The sequence below is a fragment of the Triturus cristatus genome, chromosome 9, assembly GCF_964204655.1.
Source record: "Triturus cristatus chromosome 9, aTriCri1.1, whole genome shotgun sequence".
In the NCBI taxonomy this organism is placed as follows: Eukaryota; Metazoa; Chordata; class Amphibia; order Caudata; family Salamandridae; genus Triturus; species Triturus cristatus.
The window spans coordinates 215,966,388-215,987,173 of NC_140592.1; the positions used below are offsets into that span (position 1 = coordinate 215,966,388).

Below are 20,786 nucleotides of genomic sequence, written 5' to 3' on the forward strand. Positions count from 1 at the left end.
TTTCAGATTATGCCCTTAACCCCCACATAATGTTGTAAAACATGATGGCCCTGAACCAATAACATGGGAGAATAAGAAAGCATCTGGTTCTCCCCAGTGGATAGTGAGTTCTGACATTGTCTTAATGCCAACATTAACAACCCATTGAATCAAAGAACTTGCAATCATACTCTGTACCACCTGGTCAGCATTTCCCCCCACCTCCACATTAACTCCACTCTATGTATTGTTAATGTTTACCAATAGTTACCATTTAGAACTGTCCCTGAAGTCTTTCTTTGTTAATTCTCTAGTGCAACAGAGCCACTATGGAATAGCCTCCTCTATGGCCCCATTTGCTCCCCTGGGGCTCTCAACCATGGCCAGGCTCTCCTGTTTACACTGTAAGCTCTGTAGGTCTTGACCCACTGCACTGCTTAGTGGCCTTCTCCAACACTTTCTTCCTGAGGTGGCACTGGTTCTCCCTTGTCAGTGTAGCCAAGTCATTTGTATTCTCACTAGATTCTGCTTCCAGTCCAAGGATCTGCTTCACCTCTCTCAGACATTTGGTCATATATGCCTAGTTTTTCCACTGAAAGAATAGTTGATAAGGGTACCGACATCAGTAAGCAACTGCCTAGGTGCGAAGAAACTCTATCATGAAAGAAAACAAGTACATCTTTGCCAAGAAATTTTTTGGATTAGGAGAACCTTGTGGCCTTCAAAAGAGAAGTCAGCCTGCTCCTGGATGCCTTCATCACTTTCTCTTTCTGGAGGTAGTGTTGGGCTCTCGTCAGAATTTCTGGGGCACGTCCTGCCCATGGAGGATACATCAACCATTGAGGTGTTCAGCCTAGCTCCAAGGCCATCAGCGCACTCAATGGTATTAGGGATCTAAGCAGCAGAACCACATTAGTCTCTATACCCTTTCCCTCCACTCCTATCAGAACATCTCTGATCCTCACATTGTTGCTGTGGGACCTATTATCAAAATCTTCCACGCGGGCCTTCATCTGTATATTTCATCCCTTCACGGAGATTGGCTCTTGCTGTGGGAACTTCAGCTCATCAAAGTGCCTATCTCCTGTCTCCTCCAAGAAAGGTACTTGTTTCCCTCAGACCCTCACCCTCTTTCTGACTTCCTGTGTGTCTCCAGCCAGTTGCTCACGCATCGATGAGAAGTCCTCCATTATTCCATGGAAAGGCTCCTAAATAAAGGACCTAGCCATATGACTTAAGCATTTGTGGATCTTGGAGACTCCAACTCTACATCCTTAGTCAACTATTTGGACTTCAGCTGAGACTTTCTTTTGTGTGGAGCCGATTTAGCCAGCATTTCTTTCAGGTATAGGCCGTGCTCCCCTTTACCAACTCCACCATATCCTCAGCTAGGCTAGTGGAAGAGGCCTAAGGGTAACCACACCACACCCGTCAAACATATTGTATTCATTCATGGGCCCCTGTCTTGGATATGTCTTGCTCAGTTATCATGCATGTCTAGTCATCCAAAGGTGTTTCGCAGTTCAGATTCTTTGTCCAGAACATGGATCTCTTGCCTCTCATCCTTGGCTGTCATGCTATATAATGGGTATGTTGTGCATCAACACCTGAATTGATCAAATGCAGAGGTATGGAAAGAATGCCTTCAAAGTCAGACACATGGAATGGAGCTCAAACAGACTGAGTTAAGATTTTTGCGCAGGATGCCCCAAGATGATGACCGCAGCCAAGGGAAGTTGCATCAGTGACCATTGCAGCAGATACCAGGAGGAAACGGAAGCATCTACCGCAAGACAGATGTTGGCACCAGGTACCGCTTGAGAAATCCCAAAATTGCCGAGAAGATTCCCCTGTGCTATGCCCAATTGAAGTGAAGGCGCCCAGCTCCTTCCCCCTGAATCCCTGGAAAGTCAGGGCTATTTGTGACAATGCTGCAGGAGACAGAAACTGACCAGATGCAAAAATAAATGGCTTTGAAGTGAGCGTGGTTTCACTGGGGACACATTAAAACCATTTGTTATGCATTTTTTGTAAAGTGCTGAAGCACTTCAGGCCCCAGCAACAAAACCACCAGCAATAAAACGAGTGTCCCCCTTCCAGCCATGCCCTGTGTCCGGTGCAGCTAGTCTGGGCTTAGATGTCAGGGCCAGAAGAAGCGCCACCTCCTAAAACAGAAGGACCCCAGACTGAATATCCTGAATTCACCAGAATGGTGGAAACCCCTTGAGAGCTAGAGTGATCAGTTCTGCCAGGATGAAGTGGAATTCTTTAGTGAGACTGAGAGAAAACTCCAGCTCAAACAGCAGAGAGATCACAGTATGAAAGTGGGCTGACACCAGCTGCGGAGATGATGCTTTCAGCAGTCAGTCGTGAAGATACAGGAATACAGAGACCACGATCTGTGAAGATGCGCCGTCACCAACATCTTTCTTTTACATCGTGCCTATCTCAGCACTAATTATATGAAAGCAAATAATTGCTGGAGCCCATCATAAATAGCAGGTACTTCATGCATGACCGCAAGATCGGTGCATGAAAATATGCGTTTTCAAAGTCAAGGGACACTGTCTAGTCACCATGATCCACAGCCACTAACACCTCAGCTATAAGTAGAATTTCAAAATTATCCTTGCATTGGAAGGAGTTTATGAAGGTCTATAAAGGGATAGAGCCCCCCATCCATTGTTCAACAGCGAAAGGATGACTTGCTGAAGAATGGAAGGAAGATTGTCTGCGGGGGCAGAAAAAAAGGGAAGAATGGAAGGAGGGGAGTCCAGGAAGGGACGGGCGTAACCCTGTCAACAATTCCAGAACCCAGCAGTGTGTAGCGGTGATCTGCCATTTGTTTGAAAGGGTAGGGCACTCTCACCCCACACAGGGTGCAGGCACTTCATCAATATTGGACTGAAGCAGCTTGGTTGGGTGTGGTGCTGAAGAGGAGGAGGAAAACTGTTGTTACAGACGTCTACAGCCACTTGAGCCATCACACTGATGAAAGAACTTTTTTGGTTGGGGGCCGCATGAACTGAGAGGTCTGTCAACTCCACAAGGACATGCCTGGGAATCACCACAGATTGGCACTATTATTGATGGAAGTGGCATGCTGGGGAGGCAAGGCCCAAAGATCAGGCCATACTTTGTCCTTGTTTAAGGCACTCCAGCAGCAAACCATGAGTAAAACATGCAAACACTAGGTCTGCTTTTTCAGAAGGGGAAAGCATATGCAACCAAGTCTAAAACTTGCAATGGTGCTGTAATTATGTACCCAGTAAATACCACAACCATTTGTGTTTGTGTGTCTCATTTGTGCTTCCGGTTCCGGATGATTGAGAGGAGAGGAGACAACATCACACACCTCGTACTGTGCACCTCGTAGCAGTCTCTCCTTTCTTTTCACACGGCCCCTTCATTTTTCAATGCTTCGTTTGCCCTCCTGGCCTGGGATGGGATGGGATGGGATGGGGGGGGGGGGTCATCTCATTGCTGTGTTACTATAACCAGGTGCGGAGGGAGTGGAGAGAGACAGCAAGCATCAGGTGGCTAGCGGCAGGCAGGTGATGGGGGTGGACGCCTTTGACGATCCCGGTGCAGATCCACGAGCATGCAGGAGGACTCTAGTCCCACTCAGCTCAGCTCTTTTAATAAGTTACAGATGACTCTGGTTATCGTTATTGATAATGGCCCATACCTGGTAAGCCTTGGAGCAGCTGTGTTGGACTGCAAAGTGACAGAAAATTAGAGTAAATAGGGGAATGGCAGTTGTAGATACTGCCATATTAGTTTTTGGACTGTTTAAGTAAGAAGCACTTGTTACTATCTTTGGGTTTAAGGTTCACCCAGAAGGGAAGTAACTCTTCTGGGGTACTATGGACTCTGGAACCATGAAGGCAAGCAAGAAAGGAAATTTGAATACCCTGGCGCCCAGACCCAAATCTCCTTTAATGTCCCCACCAATAAAAACCAGGGCCTGGTCTGCAAAAATGAAGGAGGCCTTGATGACAGAAAACAGATTCTTAAATTATCCCTTGTGGAAAGCACTTTCCCCTGCTCCCCCAATACCTGAGGTCACAAGTGAGCACTCTCTATCCTTTTTTGACACACCGCTGCTTCCTAGTACATTAAATGCTTGGTTTAGCCAGGAAAAAGAAACACATTTGAGAGGCTGTACATCTGAACGACTAAAGGACAACAGTGAAACTGAGTGCTGGAGCCATTTTATGGCATGCAATTCAGTAGATGGTATGCAACTACCCTGCAAGTACAGCAGGGTTTTGGAACAAGACGTCTGGATTCGTTTGTTCCAAACATTGTACGCTACATCAAAAGAGCTCGAGTTTCAATCAAATACATTTTATATACAAATTTGTCTGCTGGAGTCCTTGGCTCAATATACTGCTGCTATAGAATCAAGCTTTGAGAACTTGCACTCGACAATTAAATAATTACTCAGTGAGTCAAACAAACCATTTTCGACTGCTAATCAGTGTCAGTCCCTTAAATGCACATGTAGCCCTATTGTGGAAAAATGACATGAATTCCCCGCTATGGAGTCTACTCTGGTCAAAGAAGTTAAATTCATTAAAGTGCATTTTCTTCCCTCTACCAGGGTCAATCACTCTGGGATGTCCAACTGTCAAGACCCTTAGGATTAGTATACCAAAACCTTCCTTAACCAACCCTAATTGAGTCTCTGGCTCCAACTAAATTGTGTGTTATAGCAGAAGTACAGGAAAACAAAGGGAGCAATCTGAGTGAATTGTCCAACTTCACTGACCCTGCATCTGATATAAAAATGTTATCATTTTCTGGAACTTCAAGCCTTTGCAATAAAAGTCCTTCATCAAATTCCCTTATCAAAGTTTACACTTCCTCGAGAAGTAAATCTGAAACGAAACGACTAAGAAAACAAAATAATAGAAAGGAACAAAACGCAAAAAATCTGAAGCCAAGAGAAACAACGGTTACATTTTTCCTAATTTTCAAACAAATGCAACGAGCTTCTGCTGACAATGAATCTCAGGATTGTACAAAGAACTTAAAGGCACCAAAAAGGAGGTTCACTTTGATCAGTGCCAAAGAGAAACACAACATGGGAATCACACTATTTGTACTACTCACTCAATGGTTTCTCCAGATCACAAAAGGTCACAACTTCAGCCATCCGAAAGTGTAAAACATCCAGCACCCGACCCTCAAACTCATCACCTTTGCAAATAATGGCCAATGAGCAAATTAGCACTGGGAATCATCAAATATCAACAACGGACACCAAGCAATCAATTGCTGGGAACTATCAGATGTTAACTGGGAACGTTCAGACGCCAATAGAGAAACGGATTGGCTAACATCACAGCACGGACATATCACAGGGATCACTCTTAATGGGCAATCACAGGCTTCTAATATTGGTTTCAATTATTAAACCTGTCAGAAGATGGGCCTCTGTTACAAACAGCCTCATTTCGATTCCACACAAATGATGCAAGGAACACAAATGGAAAAACTAAGACTGTGACGCAACATTTCTGAGACTTTAGCCATAAAGAAAGACTTGAGACTTGAGACATCTCTCTTCCACGAGAATAGAGGCAGTGCAATTTAAATCAGGGGATCCTTATGAGGCCACGTTGGTGACCTGGTTCTTCAGCTACAATTGCAGAATTGGTGCTCTCAAAACAGAGTCTTCACAGAATGGGGAATAACGACATCCTACATACTTGAGGAGAAGTACCCAACGGAATATTAGCCGATGATTATGATCAGAAACCAATGGAGAATGATAATCATCAGGCTAAGCAGTATCTGAGAAAAATCACAACATTGCTGAAAGGTGAACTGCGGAATCAGTCAGTCTTCCCAAATAGATGCTACAAGAATTTCATTAAATAGCACACATGGTCACCGCTGTTGGTTTTCCAACCCCTCAAATGGCTGATTGGAAATGTCTTTCATCAAACCTCAATCAAAATCAAACGGATTGACACTCCCTAAATAAATATTCTGATAACATCAACATGACAAAACATTGTGCACAATACCCGCCTCTTGACTGGACCATACAAAACACAAAAGGTTGCAAAAATAAGCCTCTGCATAAGATTCCATGGTCCATGTTCATGTCCATTATTTCATGGTATATAGCAGGAATTAAACCACTCCATTAAGATCCAGAACTGGAGTCGTATTTGATGTGGCCTGTCTTAAAGAGACATGGAAAATGGAGGAACTACCACTGGAGGGCTTTGTGGAAATTTTCACCCCAGCAGAAAAAGACAGGAAAAATGGGCACCCTAAAGGCAACCTTTCAATGTATGTGACCCTGGGTAAATCTTTCAGCTTATGCCGCTTGGAACTTAATTCACTGCACATACTTGGCTTAATAATATACAATTGGAACTTCGCAACCAAAACTGGACCAATTATTTTAAATGTCTAAATTAACCTAGGCTCCAGGCAAAAATAGTAAAATATAAAAATGCAAGAAAATCCCCTTATAGAATTGGAAGCCTCATACATCAGAGTCCCTCAAATATGTACAGGTGATATTAATCTTAATTTGGCAAATCATTTTAGAAGAAGTGGCAGCCTGGAAGAACAGACATGCATTGGGTCATACCAATACAAATCTCTAAACACAGCTCTGAAAATAAATTAGACCATGGGCTCCTTCGCCACCTACAGACTCTTTTATATTGGGCACTCAATGGGCACTACCACAGGAACATTCCAATGCCTGTCGCAAGAAAGTCTTGCAAAGCTGAATCTGTTTTGGACTAAACCTTTGTAACTCTCAACAAAATAGTGAGTTTCGTGATAACTCCAAGATGCAAGAGTGACCATTCCCCTCAGATAACTGGTATTAGGAACTCCAATGAGCAAGTATATAGTGTTATTGGCACAGAAGACACAGGTTTTCATTGGCAAAGGGTTTGGTAGAACCCCTCTCATCGGCTTCGTATAAGTGGAAGCAGACTAGTATAACATTAAATTGGGACCTTGAAGACCCAATTATGGCATAGCAAAAGACGCAAGACCCAAATAATTGGTCCTCACTGAGATCTCGACCATGAAAACATAAAAAATGCTGCTCGAATACTCTAAAGCGTCAGCATTGAGCAATAAAAATTGAAAGGAAAGACATTAATTCCCATTCTGATTCCACGTCTCAGAGTGGAAAGATTCAGGGAGTTACGAAAAACTTATAAAATGGCAGTATGGTCGGCAAAATGATCCCAAGCTGATAAGGATTGGGTAGGCATTGTGCAAGCTTGCAGAGGTAGTAATGGTAGATCTCTCTGGTCTCTAATTAACCAACTTCATAGAGATTCAACACCCATAAAAGGCAATAATGTCACGCAGGAATCATGGGTGAGCATATCCAATCTCTATGTAAAAGCCAGGATTTAAGTCTGCTCCTGATGTATAAGGATCACCCTACAACATCTTTGCCCTTTTCCCTGAGTGAAATCAAAGAAAAAGTTGAGGAAATGGCACACCCAGCCCAAATGGCTCCCTGCAGCTATATACAAACAAGATTGTGAGTTTTGGTGTACCCATTTTCACACTTTATTCTATTTCTGTTTATCTGAGAAGGTGATCCTAGAATCATGGTGTGGTTCTATTTTTCAGCCAATATACAAGAAAGGCCCCTATGCCTCCGCAGACAGTTATCGTCTGATTACCCTTATGGATGTGGACTCAAAGTCCTTTGCTGGCTTGCTATTGACTGAGTTGAAAGACTGGCCGGAAAGAGAAAACTTGTTTGCATTCAATCAGAAAGGTTTCAGAGCTAAGTCTATCAGTACATATAACTTGGCCGCACTCTCAATGATTGCCGAAAAATAGGCCATCAATAAAAAAAAACACTTCTATATACTGGTTTTGTGGATTTCTCTAGGGTCTTCAAACATGTTAATCAAAATCTCCTATGGAAAAAGCTGGCCTGTTGAAAAATCCCTGTAAACGTATTCTGCGCCATCCAATTTTTATACTAAAACAATTGGGTCAAGGTGAAACTTGGCACTAATAACAGTTTGTCATCCAAAATTGCTGTGAAGAGGGGCTTGAAACAAGGGTGTGTCCTTACTTCAATGCTTTTTAATTTTTTTATTCCAGACTTAAGCCCACATTTAGACACCGCCAAATCACACCCGCCAAGATTGGGGTATTGTCAAGTGACTTCATTATAGTATGAACCCGACTGGAATTGGGCTACAGAGGCTATTGAACAATAGCAAACACATCTAGATGATGTACGGAGTGCTGAAACATTTCAAACACTTACACTCAATCAAGAGATTTGGGTTAAATCCATTGTTCCTTTGCTTATCATGCCACCCTGGTTTGGACCCAGCCATATAGAAATACGCCTTGACCCTCTTCTTCATGGGAACAGTCGAGTCCGAATTTCCAAGCCAGGCCACTGGTAGGAGGGTTAATACTGATTTGAATATGGCTGGGTCCAACCTAGCGTGGCATGGTGAGAAAACAAATGATGGATTTAACACAGATCTGTGATTGGGGGTGAATGTTTAACAATGTTATGCATTCCGTCCATCATCTTTTTGTGTTGATATAGTTGCCCTAAGTGGGAAGGGTATGCCAAGACATGGGTCCATGCTTGCTATGCCACTGAATTCAAGCTAGTCTGGCTGATGAGGGGTGATACCCGAAACCGGTCCCAGCATGCTTGTTTTCCAGTCCAGGGAGGAGCTGACCTGGTAGTTTGGGCTGGACTGTTCTGATTGGGAGCAGGGTCAAGACTGATTTGCATGTGGCTGGCCCCAACCTGGGGAGGCATGATGAGCAAACGAACAATGGATTTATCCCAGATATCTTTAATGGGGGTGAATGTTTGATTTCTTCAGCATTCCATCCATCATATTTTTGTGTTCCTATAGTTGCCCTAAATGGGAAGGGTACACCCTGATGTAGGTGATACCCCAAAACCCGTCCCAGGATGCTTGTTTTCGGTCCAGGGAGGACCTGGCCATGCATTTTGGGCAGGGCTGTTCCCATTCAGAGCAGGGTCATATGGCTGATCCAACATGGGGTGGCATGGGCAGCAAGAAAACAATGGATTTAACCCAGATCTGTGACCGGGGGTGTATGTTTGACAATGTTCAGCATTCTGTCCATCATCTTTGTGTGTTGCTATTAAACTGTCTCCATACCTACTGTATTGAAAATAAAATGGCTGTGAATCTTAAAAAGACTCAGACTGCAGTGTTCAAAAGGAATATTGAAAAGAAAGGTAGCTGGTTCCTGGGTGGCCTAACAATCCCAAGAAGCTCCTGCTATAAATATCTTGGTGTCTGGCTGCAGGATCACCCGTTTCATCGTTTACATCTTAACTCATTAAAGCCAAAGACCACCTCCTCAGTTGCAGCCCTTCAATCCCTACACCGCAAACTGCAAAGCCCAACTTTGGCACCTCTTTTTAAAGTGATGAAGGCCAAGTTCCTTCTAACAATCAACTTTGGTAAAGAGCCCTTTCCAGGAAAGTTCTTTCTTCATTCTGCACAAAGCAAGACATGTCGGCTTCTCTTTTGACTCCCACAAAATGCCTCTCTGTTCCAGAAACTGCTGGAATTTGGTTGCTTAGTCAAGTACGAGTTCAACTTGGTTCCTTATTTAAGTACATTTCACTATTAAGACTGTCCAAGTGGGTGACATTGCGCTTCCAGATGTGGTAAGAAATTCAAATTGCAATCCCGACAAAAACAAATAGCTGGACGCAGGCTTTTGAGATGGCCTTGAATGAGCTAGCGGCAAATGGATTATGGGAATCGTCACTGCCTCCCGACCTCTTTAAAACATTTTTAAACAAAGAGGATTTTATGGAACAGGGATAAGAAAGATTTCAGCAAAGGAAGTCATGCGTGGATGGTCATTGGCTCTTATAAACAACCCTGTCAGCAGTGGTACTTAACAGTCTTACTCAGATTCTTTTATAAAATCAAGTTGCGGCACCTGCGCATTGGCCTGTGTCAAACTACAGACTGCCTGCCAATATGGTCGTTGAAACCTCTTTCATCCGAGTGTAGCCTTTGAATCCAAATAAGGAAAGTTTGACTCGCATTGTATCAATTTGCTCTAAGCTTCTAAGTGAACGCGAGACCCTGCTGCAAACATTCTTTAATCAAAACAGCATAAGAACATGTAGCCATACGTTACTTTTTTGTTTAAAGGGTGTATGTCCCCAGGTGATAGCAGCCTACATAAAATTCGTTATAAAAGCGGTCATATTACTGTCAGACAAAAGTCTGATAACAGCTGTAGCAATATGAAGGAGGTACAACTAAAAGTTTTTAGTCTGATGCCTTTCAATGCCATCCTTGTTCTGTATAGTGAACTTTGCACTGTTACATCTGCACTTTATACCTGGTATCATGGAAGAGACAATATTAGACATGACAATAAATAATGAGAAATTAGAGAATACGAAGTGACACTGCTGCCTAAGAAGGAGCGATTTGGAATTATGGAAGAATAATGATCAGAGTCTCAGAGACTCAAAAGTCTCCAACTATTTCGAACATGCACTTGGACCCAGCCTGAGTGAGTCTTAAACCCCCACCCACCTGCCCAAAGTAAGGCCCTTCCGGTCCTGGACCCTTGGAGTTGGTGTTAAAACTTCACAGAAAGCTAAAATTCAAACCTTTGGACTTTTTGGCTAAAAACTGCTCTGAGAACCGTGGGGAGACCGGGACCAACCCGCTAGTCTATCAGTCCAAGGTGCATCGCCGGTCAGCCTGACTTTGCAGCAACTCCTGCTTGTTCTTCTCCGCAGAAGCAAATACTGTACAGTGTTCCTTTGCCAAAAGAGTATCCGGCCATGTGAAACTCTCATCTGCTACAGCTTTCAGCTTCATCCCGCTGGAGATTTTCGACTACTAAAAAGAGGTCTGAACATAGAAAGCTTCCCTGTGACTTCGTCCAGTGGTTTCTCAGCAATGCAGCTCCTGCAATGACATCACTTGCAGCCTTACCCAGCTGAACTTCTCCATTCTCAGAGACTTTTTAGTCCAAATTCTATTAAGTCCGAAGGGAAGCACCGGCCGTGCCCAATCCACTTCTTATATCCGGCTCGCGCTCCATTGCGGTCACCATATTTTTCTAATCCGACTCCGACGACTAGATGTCCATGCTGGCACTTTAATTTTTTAGGTGCTAGTTTTTTTACTTTACAGATTTTCAACTCCAGTACTGCTGATTGGACTTTTGTGGTTGTGATGTCAAATAAGTTACTCAAATGCACTCTATTTTTCTAAATGGGTGTGGATTTTTCTTGTGCTGTGTTTTCACTTTATTATTTGTGTTCTGCATAAATACTTTACACATTGCCTCCAAGTTAAGCCTGACTGCTATTGTAGCAAGCTTCAGGAGAGTTAAGCACAGGTTAATTTACTGACTTTTTTGGTTCACCCTACTCAAACTAATTTCTCCCAGGTAAGCCTTCAAGGATTTTGGATCCCCTGGATCAAGAAAATGACTGTATTAAAACTGATGATTGACAAGCTGGTGAAGAAGCCTGTTTGATCCAAACCATTAATATGGGGTCCATCAGGGCATCATTAAAGCGCAACAAGGGTTTAGTGGAGGAGAAAGTAGGTTGATGAATCTCTATGAGACAATCTGATTTGACTTCTTCTGCAGGCGAGGGCAGTTCAAGGACCTCCACGCAAACAAATCCACTTCCACCAGAGAAGGACCCAAAAGACGGCCTGAGCCATAAAGAGATTTGCCTCTCTCTCTTTTATTGTTTTGCATGTATGCATCCACAGTTCTCGCAGGAGTTGGCATCATCACGAGGCTCGAGGCACCACTAGCAGATGACTTATGGGTCCAATATAGACATCTGCTTGCCATAGTAGTGGAAATTTTTAAAGCCGGAGAGCTTTGGCGGGGGCACTATCCCTAAAACACTGCAGTTTGCAAACATTTATCAGAAAGTTCAGAGGAAAACAACACTGGTAACGCATCCCAGGGACACATAAAAAGTAACTCATCAGTGCACCAGGCTGGCACCTTGTGTGGTACTGTGATGTATATCTGCGGTGGAGCTTGAAGTCGAACCAGAGCCATGGCACTACTTAGCAGCACAGGTGAGTTGTTACAGTTTCTGGATGCAGTTTGGCACCTGGGAGGACTCAAAGGCAGAAGAATGTGGCGAAAGAAGCATTCATCAGAACTAATTTCATAACCATCAACCTGGCACCACAGCAGTGACAAAGAGAAGGGCAGCAAAAAGAGGCAGCAAGAGTGAGCTCTACATTTCTAGTAAATATACAGGTTCTGGCAGCATTTCAATTAATAAAGGAGAGGATATATCAAACACAAAGCATACATTATTAATACAAGAGTGGAATGAACAGACAAACAAGAGCCATGGTGTTTTGAAGAATGCATTCAGTCTCATGGATGTCATTTAGGGGTCACCAGGTACCGCAGCTGTGACCCCTAGCTTGTCCCTCGCAATCTTTCACTGCCTTTGACCCCTGGCCTTACAAGGTGCACAATCAGTGCCAATGACACAGGGGTTCTTACGGGCCATTGGGCTCTGCCTTCCTTGTTTTCTGCTCATGTTTTATTATACAAATAGTGACTAATACTCTGTTATTCACTATTAGTATAAAAATGGAGCCCCACAAGCTCTGAAGTTACATGCACAGGCATCAGAGTAAGTAAAAAATGCTTTTAAATGTATGTTGTCTCCGGGCTTGTGAGTGATAGTGTGCTTGTGCATGTGTATGTGTGAGTGTGTTTATGCTTGAATGTGTGTGCATGTGTGTTAGGGAAAGTCAGTGAGTGAAAGTCAGTGAAAGGTACTGAGTGAGAATGAGATTGAGTGTTAGTGAGTATGAGAGAGAATGAGAGAGTGAGAGTAAGACTACAAGTGAGTGAATATGAGCATGAGATAGTATGAGTGAGAGTAAGGGTGAATGTGAGTGAGTCTGAAAGAAGGAGTCACTGTGAGTGCCTACATGTGAGAGAGGGATGAGAATAAGAGTGAGGGCAAGTGAGTGTGAAGGTACGAGTGAGTCAGTGAGTAAGAATGAATGAGTGAGTGAGTGAGTGAGTGTGAATAAGTGTTTGTGAGAATGTGGTGTTGTGTTCTCAAAACTGCCATTATCCCTGACATACTGAAGGCAATTCTTGGTTTATAGAGGCACCCGTGGCAAAATACTAGCACTGTCATACTAGAGGTAATATTTGAAATAATGGTCACCCATGATTGTAATGCTTGGCATAAGGAAGGGCAACCGTGGTATTTGAGGGAGGGAAATGCTGAAACTGAAATACTAGCTATAAACCCTTGGTGTAAGGACAGCAATATGGCAAACTTCTGGCACTGGCTTACTGTATGTCATTTTGGGCCTAAAGGGACACGCATGGCTAATGGAGGTCATCCATAACGAAGTGCTAGCCTTGGCACAATGGAGGAAATTTTTGACATATGGAGGCACCAATAGCACATTCTGAAAAAATGAGATCAACTGGCGGGCAGAGTTAGGTTTTATTGCCTGGGCACAACATGAAAGGACTTGAATATTTAATGAGTGCTCTTTCCGAAGCCTGACCTTTTAGCAAGTTTATATTAAAAAGGTGCCTTAAAAATTCATTAAGTGACCCAATTTTTCTCAAACCTTTCTGCTGGATGGGAGGAGGTAGCGAGAACCCATTTCAGCCTGCTTTGAAGAAGAGGTCTGACTCACTCACTTGCTACAATTCAGGCTAAGTATTATGCCCCATAACTTTCAAAGATAATGTGGGCTCCAATACAGGTGGTATATAAACAGACATGTGTCTGTGTTGTGGTGTTATACTATATACTAATCATACCTTTTTGTGGACTGTTAGTAATGTCAATTATTGTGATGGCATACAAGTTGAGGTCATGTGACATCACGTCCTGGGATGTTTAAGGGTCAAAAGTCATATGATGTCATTTCTTGTAATGTCCTTAAGGTGAAATGGTGTGATGTCACTTTTACTCCCCTGGCATTTTGGTGGATCGGTGCTCATGTTCAGACTGTTTCATTCTGATCTAAGAGACAAATGCATTTAGAAGAAGCTTAGGGATTAGGGACTGGCCTCGCTTGGTTTTATTGCTTGTAGAGATGTTAATGGATAGTGCTCCGAAAGTCACCAGGAAGGGGATTACATTCAAAGGAGAGCGAGTCTAACCTCAAAACATATGCCCAAGATCCAGGTGCAGAAATAAGAACTGGTGTGGCCGGTGCCTTAAATGTAATTTCACCTAGCACAGCACAATATATGAGTAGATATTCAAGTTTACGCACCTGAAGGCTACCAATTAATCACTTGGGCGATGTAAAAAAAAAAAAAAACAGAAAAGGTCCCAATGTGACACCTTGCAGTAGAAGAGCGTGTTCAAAATCCTTCTTATGCACTACAACTTTTATTGCCTTGATTATAAAGCGTTATTTTCTAAAGTAAGTTTACATACAGAGTCAGCCTTCATGACCTCAGTGCAAACTCAGATATCAATAATAGGGGAGATGTTAGTGACTAGAAACTGAAATGGTGTAAATTTCAAGCTTGGCATTCCCTCCCTTTTTGTAGAGATGCCAGTCTTTCTAAGCAGTATTATAATGTTTTCAAAGAATGGCTGACGTGGGGTATCAAGGGAGTTACCTTGTCTGGAATGCTCGAGTGGCTTCAATGTTTCATTGCCTTACAGTAATGAAAGCTCAATTACCAGTTTGTAAATGACCAGGCACATCAAAAGCTAGAGCCGAGTGGATCACATGGCTTTCCTGTCTCACCTTCACCTCAGGATAACTGAAAGCATATTTGCCATTTGGGGCCCACGCAGTTGGAACTCCACAAGGGCTCCTGACTCACAAGAATGTGTATGTTTGAATAGAAGCTCGGTCTTGCCGCTTGTGATCCTCTGACTGTCCCAACTCTCTAAATCTATGTTGTACTTCGAAGTGTTGTGTGTGGCCATACAAACTCTAGTAAACAGAAATAAACTTTGCTTAAAATATTAATGTCACTTACCTTTCCCTTCTATTCCCGGGCCAAATACTTTCACTTTACTAGTATCTACAGCTGGATCCACTTTCACACGTGCAGGGAAATTTGGAACTGGTTCTCCACCATATTTCATAGAAAGTGTATGCATCCCAGCAGAAAGGGGGACATAGGTGGCTGCATAAGTTCCATCTTTGTTATCTTGGACCAACACATCAGCCGCAACCCCAGAATCTGATACAGCTTCCATGGCTAGATTCCCCGGCCCTGCCTCGGAGCAATCAACATTAAGAAGTCCTGCTTCTCCAACCTTCCCACGCTGAAGGCCAGGACCGGTTGCAACCACCTTGGTGGGATCAAATGGCATCTCAATGGCTGCTTTAAATGGAGAACCAGGGATGTGGGTTTCTTCGAACAGGATGTTGACAAAATATTCCCCAGGCTTGGTTGGTAAATAGGAGACAGAACAAGTCCCATCACCATTGTCTGAGCATTCAATTTTGGCCTCACATGGACCTTCCACAGTAAGACCCAAACCTCCAGTCCCAGCACCTTTAGTGTCAATTGAAAACTCTCCTGGTTGTCCAACAAGGCCACCTTTCAGGCCTGGGCCATAAGCTTTCACCTGTGATTAAATAATACAGAAAACAAAACAATTACTCTCAGAAGCAAACGGTAATACCCACTTAAACACAAGTATTGCAAAAAAGTAGGTCTGTCGTTTTTGTCTCCAATAGAACAATTTACTCCTGTGCAAAACAGTTTTAGTCGGGCATATTACATGAGTCGCACATTATATGAGTCAGTAGGAAGGTGCCGAGAAGTAAGAGTAAAATCATGCGTAAATCATGACCTACAGGGGTCAGAAAGTCAGATAAAGCGCTCTCACTGTGTTTATAATCTGAAGTCTACAACCTTGTGCAAAATGTAATCCATGATCTGCACCAAAATTATGTATAATTCTATAAGCGACAATAATATTCTCACCAGCCACCTTTCTAAGTGAGCTAATGAATTCTCAAGCTACTTAACAAAAGCAAGTAACACTTTACCATCAGTGCCTTGTCATTTAAAGATCTCTTATGATCGTTAGCCTTTTTGAGGGCAGTTATCATCACAACGAATAGCATAGAGTGCTGAAGGAGGGCAGACCGCCCTCTGAAGGACCTTCTACTGAAGGGAGCTAGTTGTGATCTTCTCTCCGTTTTGCTAGCGCCTCAGTTTCCCAAAACCAGCCTTTCGTAACACATGGGGAAATAATTCAATGCTCTTCTTATAGAAATACATTTAGAAACTCCTCAGGATTGTTGGGCAGGTGAGCCAATAAAGTTGCTTGCAATACATTCTACAACTACCAGCAAGGCCCAACTGAAGATGCCAGACACCTGATTGGGTAAGGGGCTGTTAGCGGGAGAACGACAGCTCTGGCAAATTCACAAGCTGATAGTATTATATACCTTGGAAACAGTGAATAACTTAAGATTCTTTTCTGTTACCTTTTTATATGCGACGTTCTGCCCTAGCTAGGCTTTAAATCAAGAGATGGGCAATAATTACTCGTGCAATTGACATGCTCTGTATTTAACAATCCTACATTATTACTTGCAATACCAGAAGAAATATTCCTAATGAAATTATTACAGACCCATCATCTTGGCACGAGGATCCAGGTAAGAAAGTTATAGCTGCTTTTAGAAAAATATACATTAAAAATACTTCTACAAATGATCAGTTTACCTTGCTGGGATCTGGCGGCAATGTTGCTTCCACAGTGTAAGGGCTTCCAGGAATTGGATTACCATCATAACTCACATCAACCACGTAAAGACCTTCTTCTTTTGGGATATACTTAGCAACACTGCGCTCTTTGCCAGGAACTTGCTCAACAAGACACGGGACGGCTTTTCTGGAAGGGCTAGCAATCAGGACGTCCAGTTTGCCTTGACCACCAGCTCCTTTTGTATCCACTGTAAACTCTTCGTCCTTCCCAACTTCTACTCCTAGAAAGGAATGGAAATCAGAAAGTCTTCAATTACTGAACAACTGCAACCTGGACCTCAGAGCTTCACTTAAGAACGTGGAAAAGGTACCACTGCTTTGAACGGGACGTACAAAATCAGGTGACCAAAACCAACATACTTCCTAATCACACGATGTGCATCCGACTGTGCTAGTATACCTCTGAAAATGAATTGGGACAAATATTCCTATGGCAGAGACAGCAATGGGGAGATTAATGACGTCCAGTCAATCATGCGTACACTACAACCACACTACTAAGTGCAAACTAAAGTACATCATCTTACTCAAAACTTTACTGTACAATTGCATAGCTTATATATTACCTATTTCTGATTTCCAAATAGGTGGAAACTACCACTTCTTTGCTACCAGGTCCAGAAATGGATTATTCAGTTTGATACAAGCGGAGAGTATAGGCACCTTTGTTGCCCATCGGTGCTGAGCACCAATGTGGCCAACAAATTGAGAAGAAAAAAAACATGAGACCCTGCATCAGACACTTGGATCTCCACCATTTTGAAACATGTCTAAGAAACTGTGCAGAAGCACATCAAGGTCAGACTGACCACAAGTGACACTTCACGATGTAAAGTATCCACTATCTATTGAATGTCGCAAGAGTACACGAACTAACTGAACATTTCCATGATTCAATCAGAAAATCATAGTAACAAGAGCTAACCCTTTCTTTCCCTCGTCTGCGCTGAGAAAACTAAAATTAAGAATGAATGCCAGAACTCATCTTTGCCTTAGTAATGGGATGAGTTACTAGGGTCCAGACTCAGTTTCCAGGTACTGACTACCATATTCAGTGCTTGCTAATAAACAAACGTATTTGCAATTTCAAAAGAGCAATCAGATATAGAGCACCTACTGAAGATAAAATACCAAAGTATCTAAAATAAGATAAAAAGTAAAAAATGAGACCATGGCAACTGAAAAAGCACAACAGGGCCCACCAGCGACTAACACGCTTCAAGAATCTAATCTGGTGTTTTAAGAGGCAACAGAAGAAGTACATTTCTAAAGTTTACTGTACATTACATTTTGACACAATTCCTCATTCTTTTGATGGGGAAGTTGTGAGGTGGTGCTAGCCAGTTCTTGGGCGACTTACAAATCCACAGAATAAAGCTCCTGTGCTTTGGGGTAAGTTACACTGCAGTCTGAACGACACGTGTGAGTCCAGATGGTAAAGGCATTTCGTGAGCCCAGGGACCACCGAGAGGCAGAATAGCTGTTACAGACATGAACTTCTCTCTATAAATCTAGCACATTTTAGTGACCTACAGTTTGAAAACTCTTGTAAATCAGGCGTCAAAGCATCACAGGGCTCCGTGCGCAATTTGCACAGATTTCGGACTTTAAGGGATTGCCAATCCACAAGAGCATACGTGCAATTCTACACACGTGGTGAGTATCCATGCATATTCCTGCTGGATTACACTCACTTTTAAGCATTGTGCATTTGAAAATCTAAGTTTATTTCCATTTCCTGGAATAGTGTCTAGGTAGGAAAATATCCTTACAAAACACCCAATTAACCTCAGAGGCAGACAAAATCTACTGAGTGAGTGATGAGGTCATTGAGACCGGTCCTACCTCAAGGCACTAGAGAGTGCAAACCACAGTGCTAGGGGTAAGGGTGCAAGCCTGGCCATAATTTTCACATGTTATTCTCAGTTTTAAATCTCAATCTGTACATCTGGTGCAAATGTAATTTGCGCTTGCTGTTTTTGCGGTAACATTCCCAGTTTGTGTAGGTCCTAACAAGTGAGAATGAAACTCCATTGTGACAGGCTGTGTTTACGCACAAAGTTACAACTGGTGAGGGTTTGCCACCTTCAGAACGGCAACCCCTCTACTAGCAAAATGCATGTCCCCAGCCATGCTCATACACTGCCATAAAGTCTGCCATACTTGTAAATGTACCCCAGCAGTAAGGTCCATGGTTGGAAAAAAAATTACACTAATCCTAAATGAATTGTGTGGAATTTGTATAATTTGTTTTCACGCACGTAAGCAACATTTCAAGAAAATTACACCTACTTATGTGAGAAACAAATTTGTCATGTAGTGCTTTATTTTTGTACATTTTTTTGACACAAAGACACATTTCACACAAAAAAAAATAACCCAAAATAGACAAGTGCTGTGAGCTAAACCTGCACGCGTTCTGGCTGTTTGCATTGTTCCTCAGCGCTCGCAATAAACTTTTGCTGCAAATGACATGTAACTACGCAACATGACAATGGCGTAATTTTGGGAATTTCGTGCAACAATCTTAAAGGCAAATTCCCGAAATTATGCCAATTCCTGTGGCATAATTGGTCTCTGGGCTAATCCAAACCCAGCACATTGGGATAAAACAATTTCAACTGCAGATGGCACCTTCGGAACACAAAGTGAATTGACTTTGCCTCTCCTCGAGCAACTATTTGCAAAAAGCCAAACTCTGTGCTCTGGTGATCATTTTACTCACTGCTTTGAAGTCCACTGACTTTAACCTTGCTCAGGTTCAGCGGGGCTGCAACTCCCACATTGAATGGACTTTTTGGAACCGGATCTCCGCCGTACTCAATGGAAACTTGCATGTTGCCCTGGGAAGAAAGGGTCACATTCATTGTTAAACATGACGGACTACAATGCCTCACACATTCCCACCTGAATGGGCCGGATGAACAAAGGGTTAGGCTGCAAACAGTGGTCACAAAGATGCACTCTGACTATTAGCGACCTGATGGGAACTATGATCTAACAGATTGCATCGCAAAATCTCCAGTCGCCAAAGGACCTGTCTAACGAGTAGCTACAAACACAGGAATAGTGGCCTTCAAGGAACAGCAGCCCACCATCCCGGTGCCTCCATACCCAAACTGGAAACCATTTATGTAAAAGCAGCCACCTTGTTCCATAAAGGTAGAGCTGCTGATTTTAAAAAAATAGGTGTTATTGTTTTTTTTAAATAAAAGTTTGCTTCTTTGGGAAGATCTTAAGAGAAGCAGGCCACATAACATGATTCCCAGTGGGGAAGCTGTCCAATGAGGACAGCGTTCCCTCTGCGAACCGTTTGAGGAATCAGTGACATTTGAATGGTTTGCAACCACAATTGTGTTCACAATCTATTGATACATCTAATTTCAAATCACATGAGGAGGAGATGTACCTTTAAGCCCTTCCTAACTGCGATCTGAAAACCTCTTTTTGCTATTCAGAAATCTTTATCTGAAAAACAAAAGGGGATTTCATTCAGGGATGCAACCCCAGTTATTTTTAAAATCGCAAACTTTGCAACCGCAAAATAATTCTTTAATGCATCTAGGCTAGATTGAACAAATCATTTTCAGACACTGTAGCCTCTAGCTCTGACATTTGCAGAACCAAACGTAGGAACCCACACCTCAGATTTACATACAGCTCAAAGACAGCTGGAAGTGCAAAGAAGACCCGTTTAGAAGTATATTTTAAAAACCTTTAAATATATAAATATTTAAAAATGTATAGATTCGTGCAATAGCTGCCTCGACATTAAAAATCCCCTTTGTATACTGCAGTATGTCAAACAGTAGACCAATACATTAGCACCGCCTAGGTAATAAAAACATTTAACACAGTTTGAGGTAAAGGGCTTTTTCACGCTTCCTGAATTTACTGAGTTATGTGGCAAAAAGTCTCAAGGCGCCATCCCCAGGGAAGTCTGTCTAATACTTTGGAGTGTGCTACTTTAATTAGAATTGTCCTGTGAGAAAGAAACTCACTGATGCGTTTGTAATACCAATACA

At 42.7% G+C, this 20,786-nt stretch overlaps 1 protein-coding gene across 4 annotated transcripts in view; it reads right to left on the reverse strand.

Annotated features, from left to right (window-relative positions):
* The window catches only part of FLNB (filamin B), a 446,441-nt gene that overhangs the window by 137,202 nt on the left and 288,453 nt on the right, over window positions 1-20,786 (reverse strand). For all 4 annotated transcript variants that reach the window (XM_085624763.1, XM_085624762.1, XM_085624761.1 and 1 more), the window contains exons 19-21: window positions 19,487-19,604; window positions 16,720-16,982; window positions 15,010-15,607 (exon numbers count right to left, since the gene is read on the reverse strand). In XM_085624763.1, coding sequence (XP_085480889.1) covers window positions 15,010-15,607; window positions 16,720-16,982; window positions 19,487-19,604 — 979 coding nt within the window. The remainder of the gene's footprint in view (window positions 1-15,009; window positions 15,608-16,719; window positions 16,983-19,486; window positions 19,605-20,786) is intronic.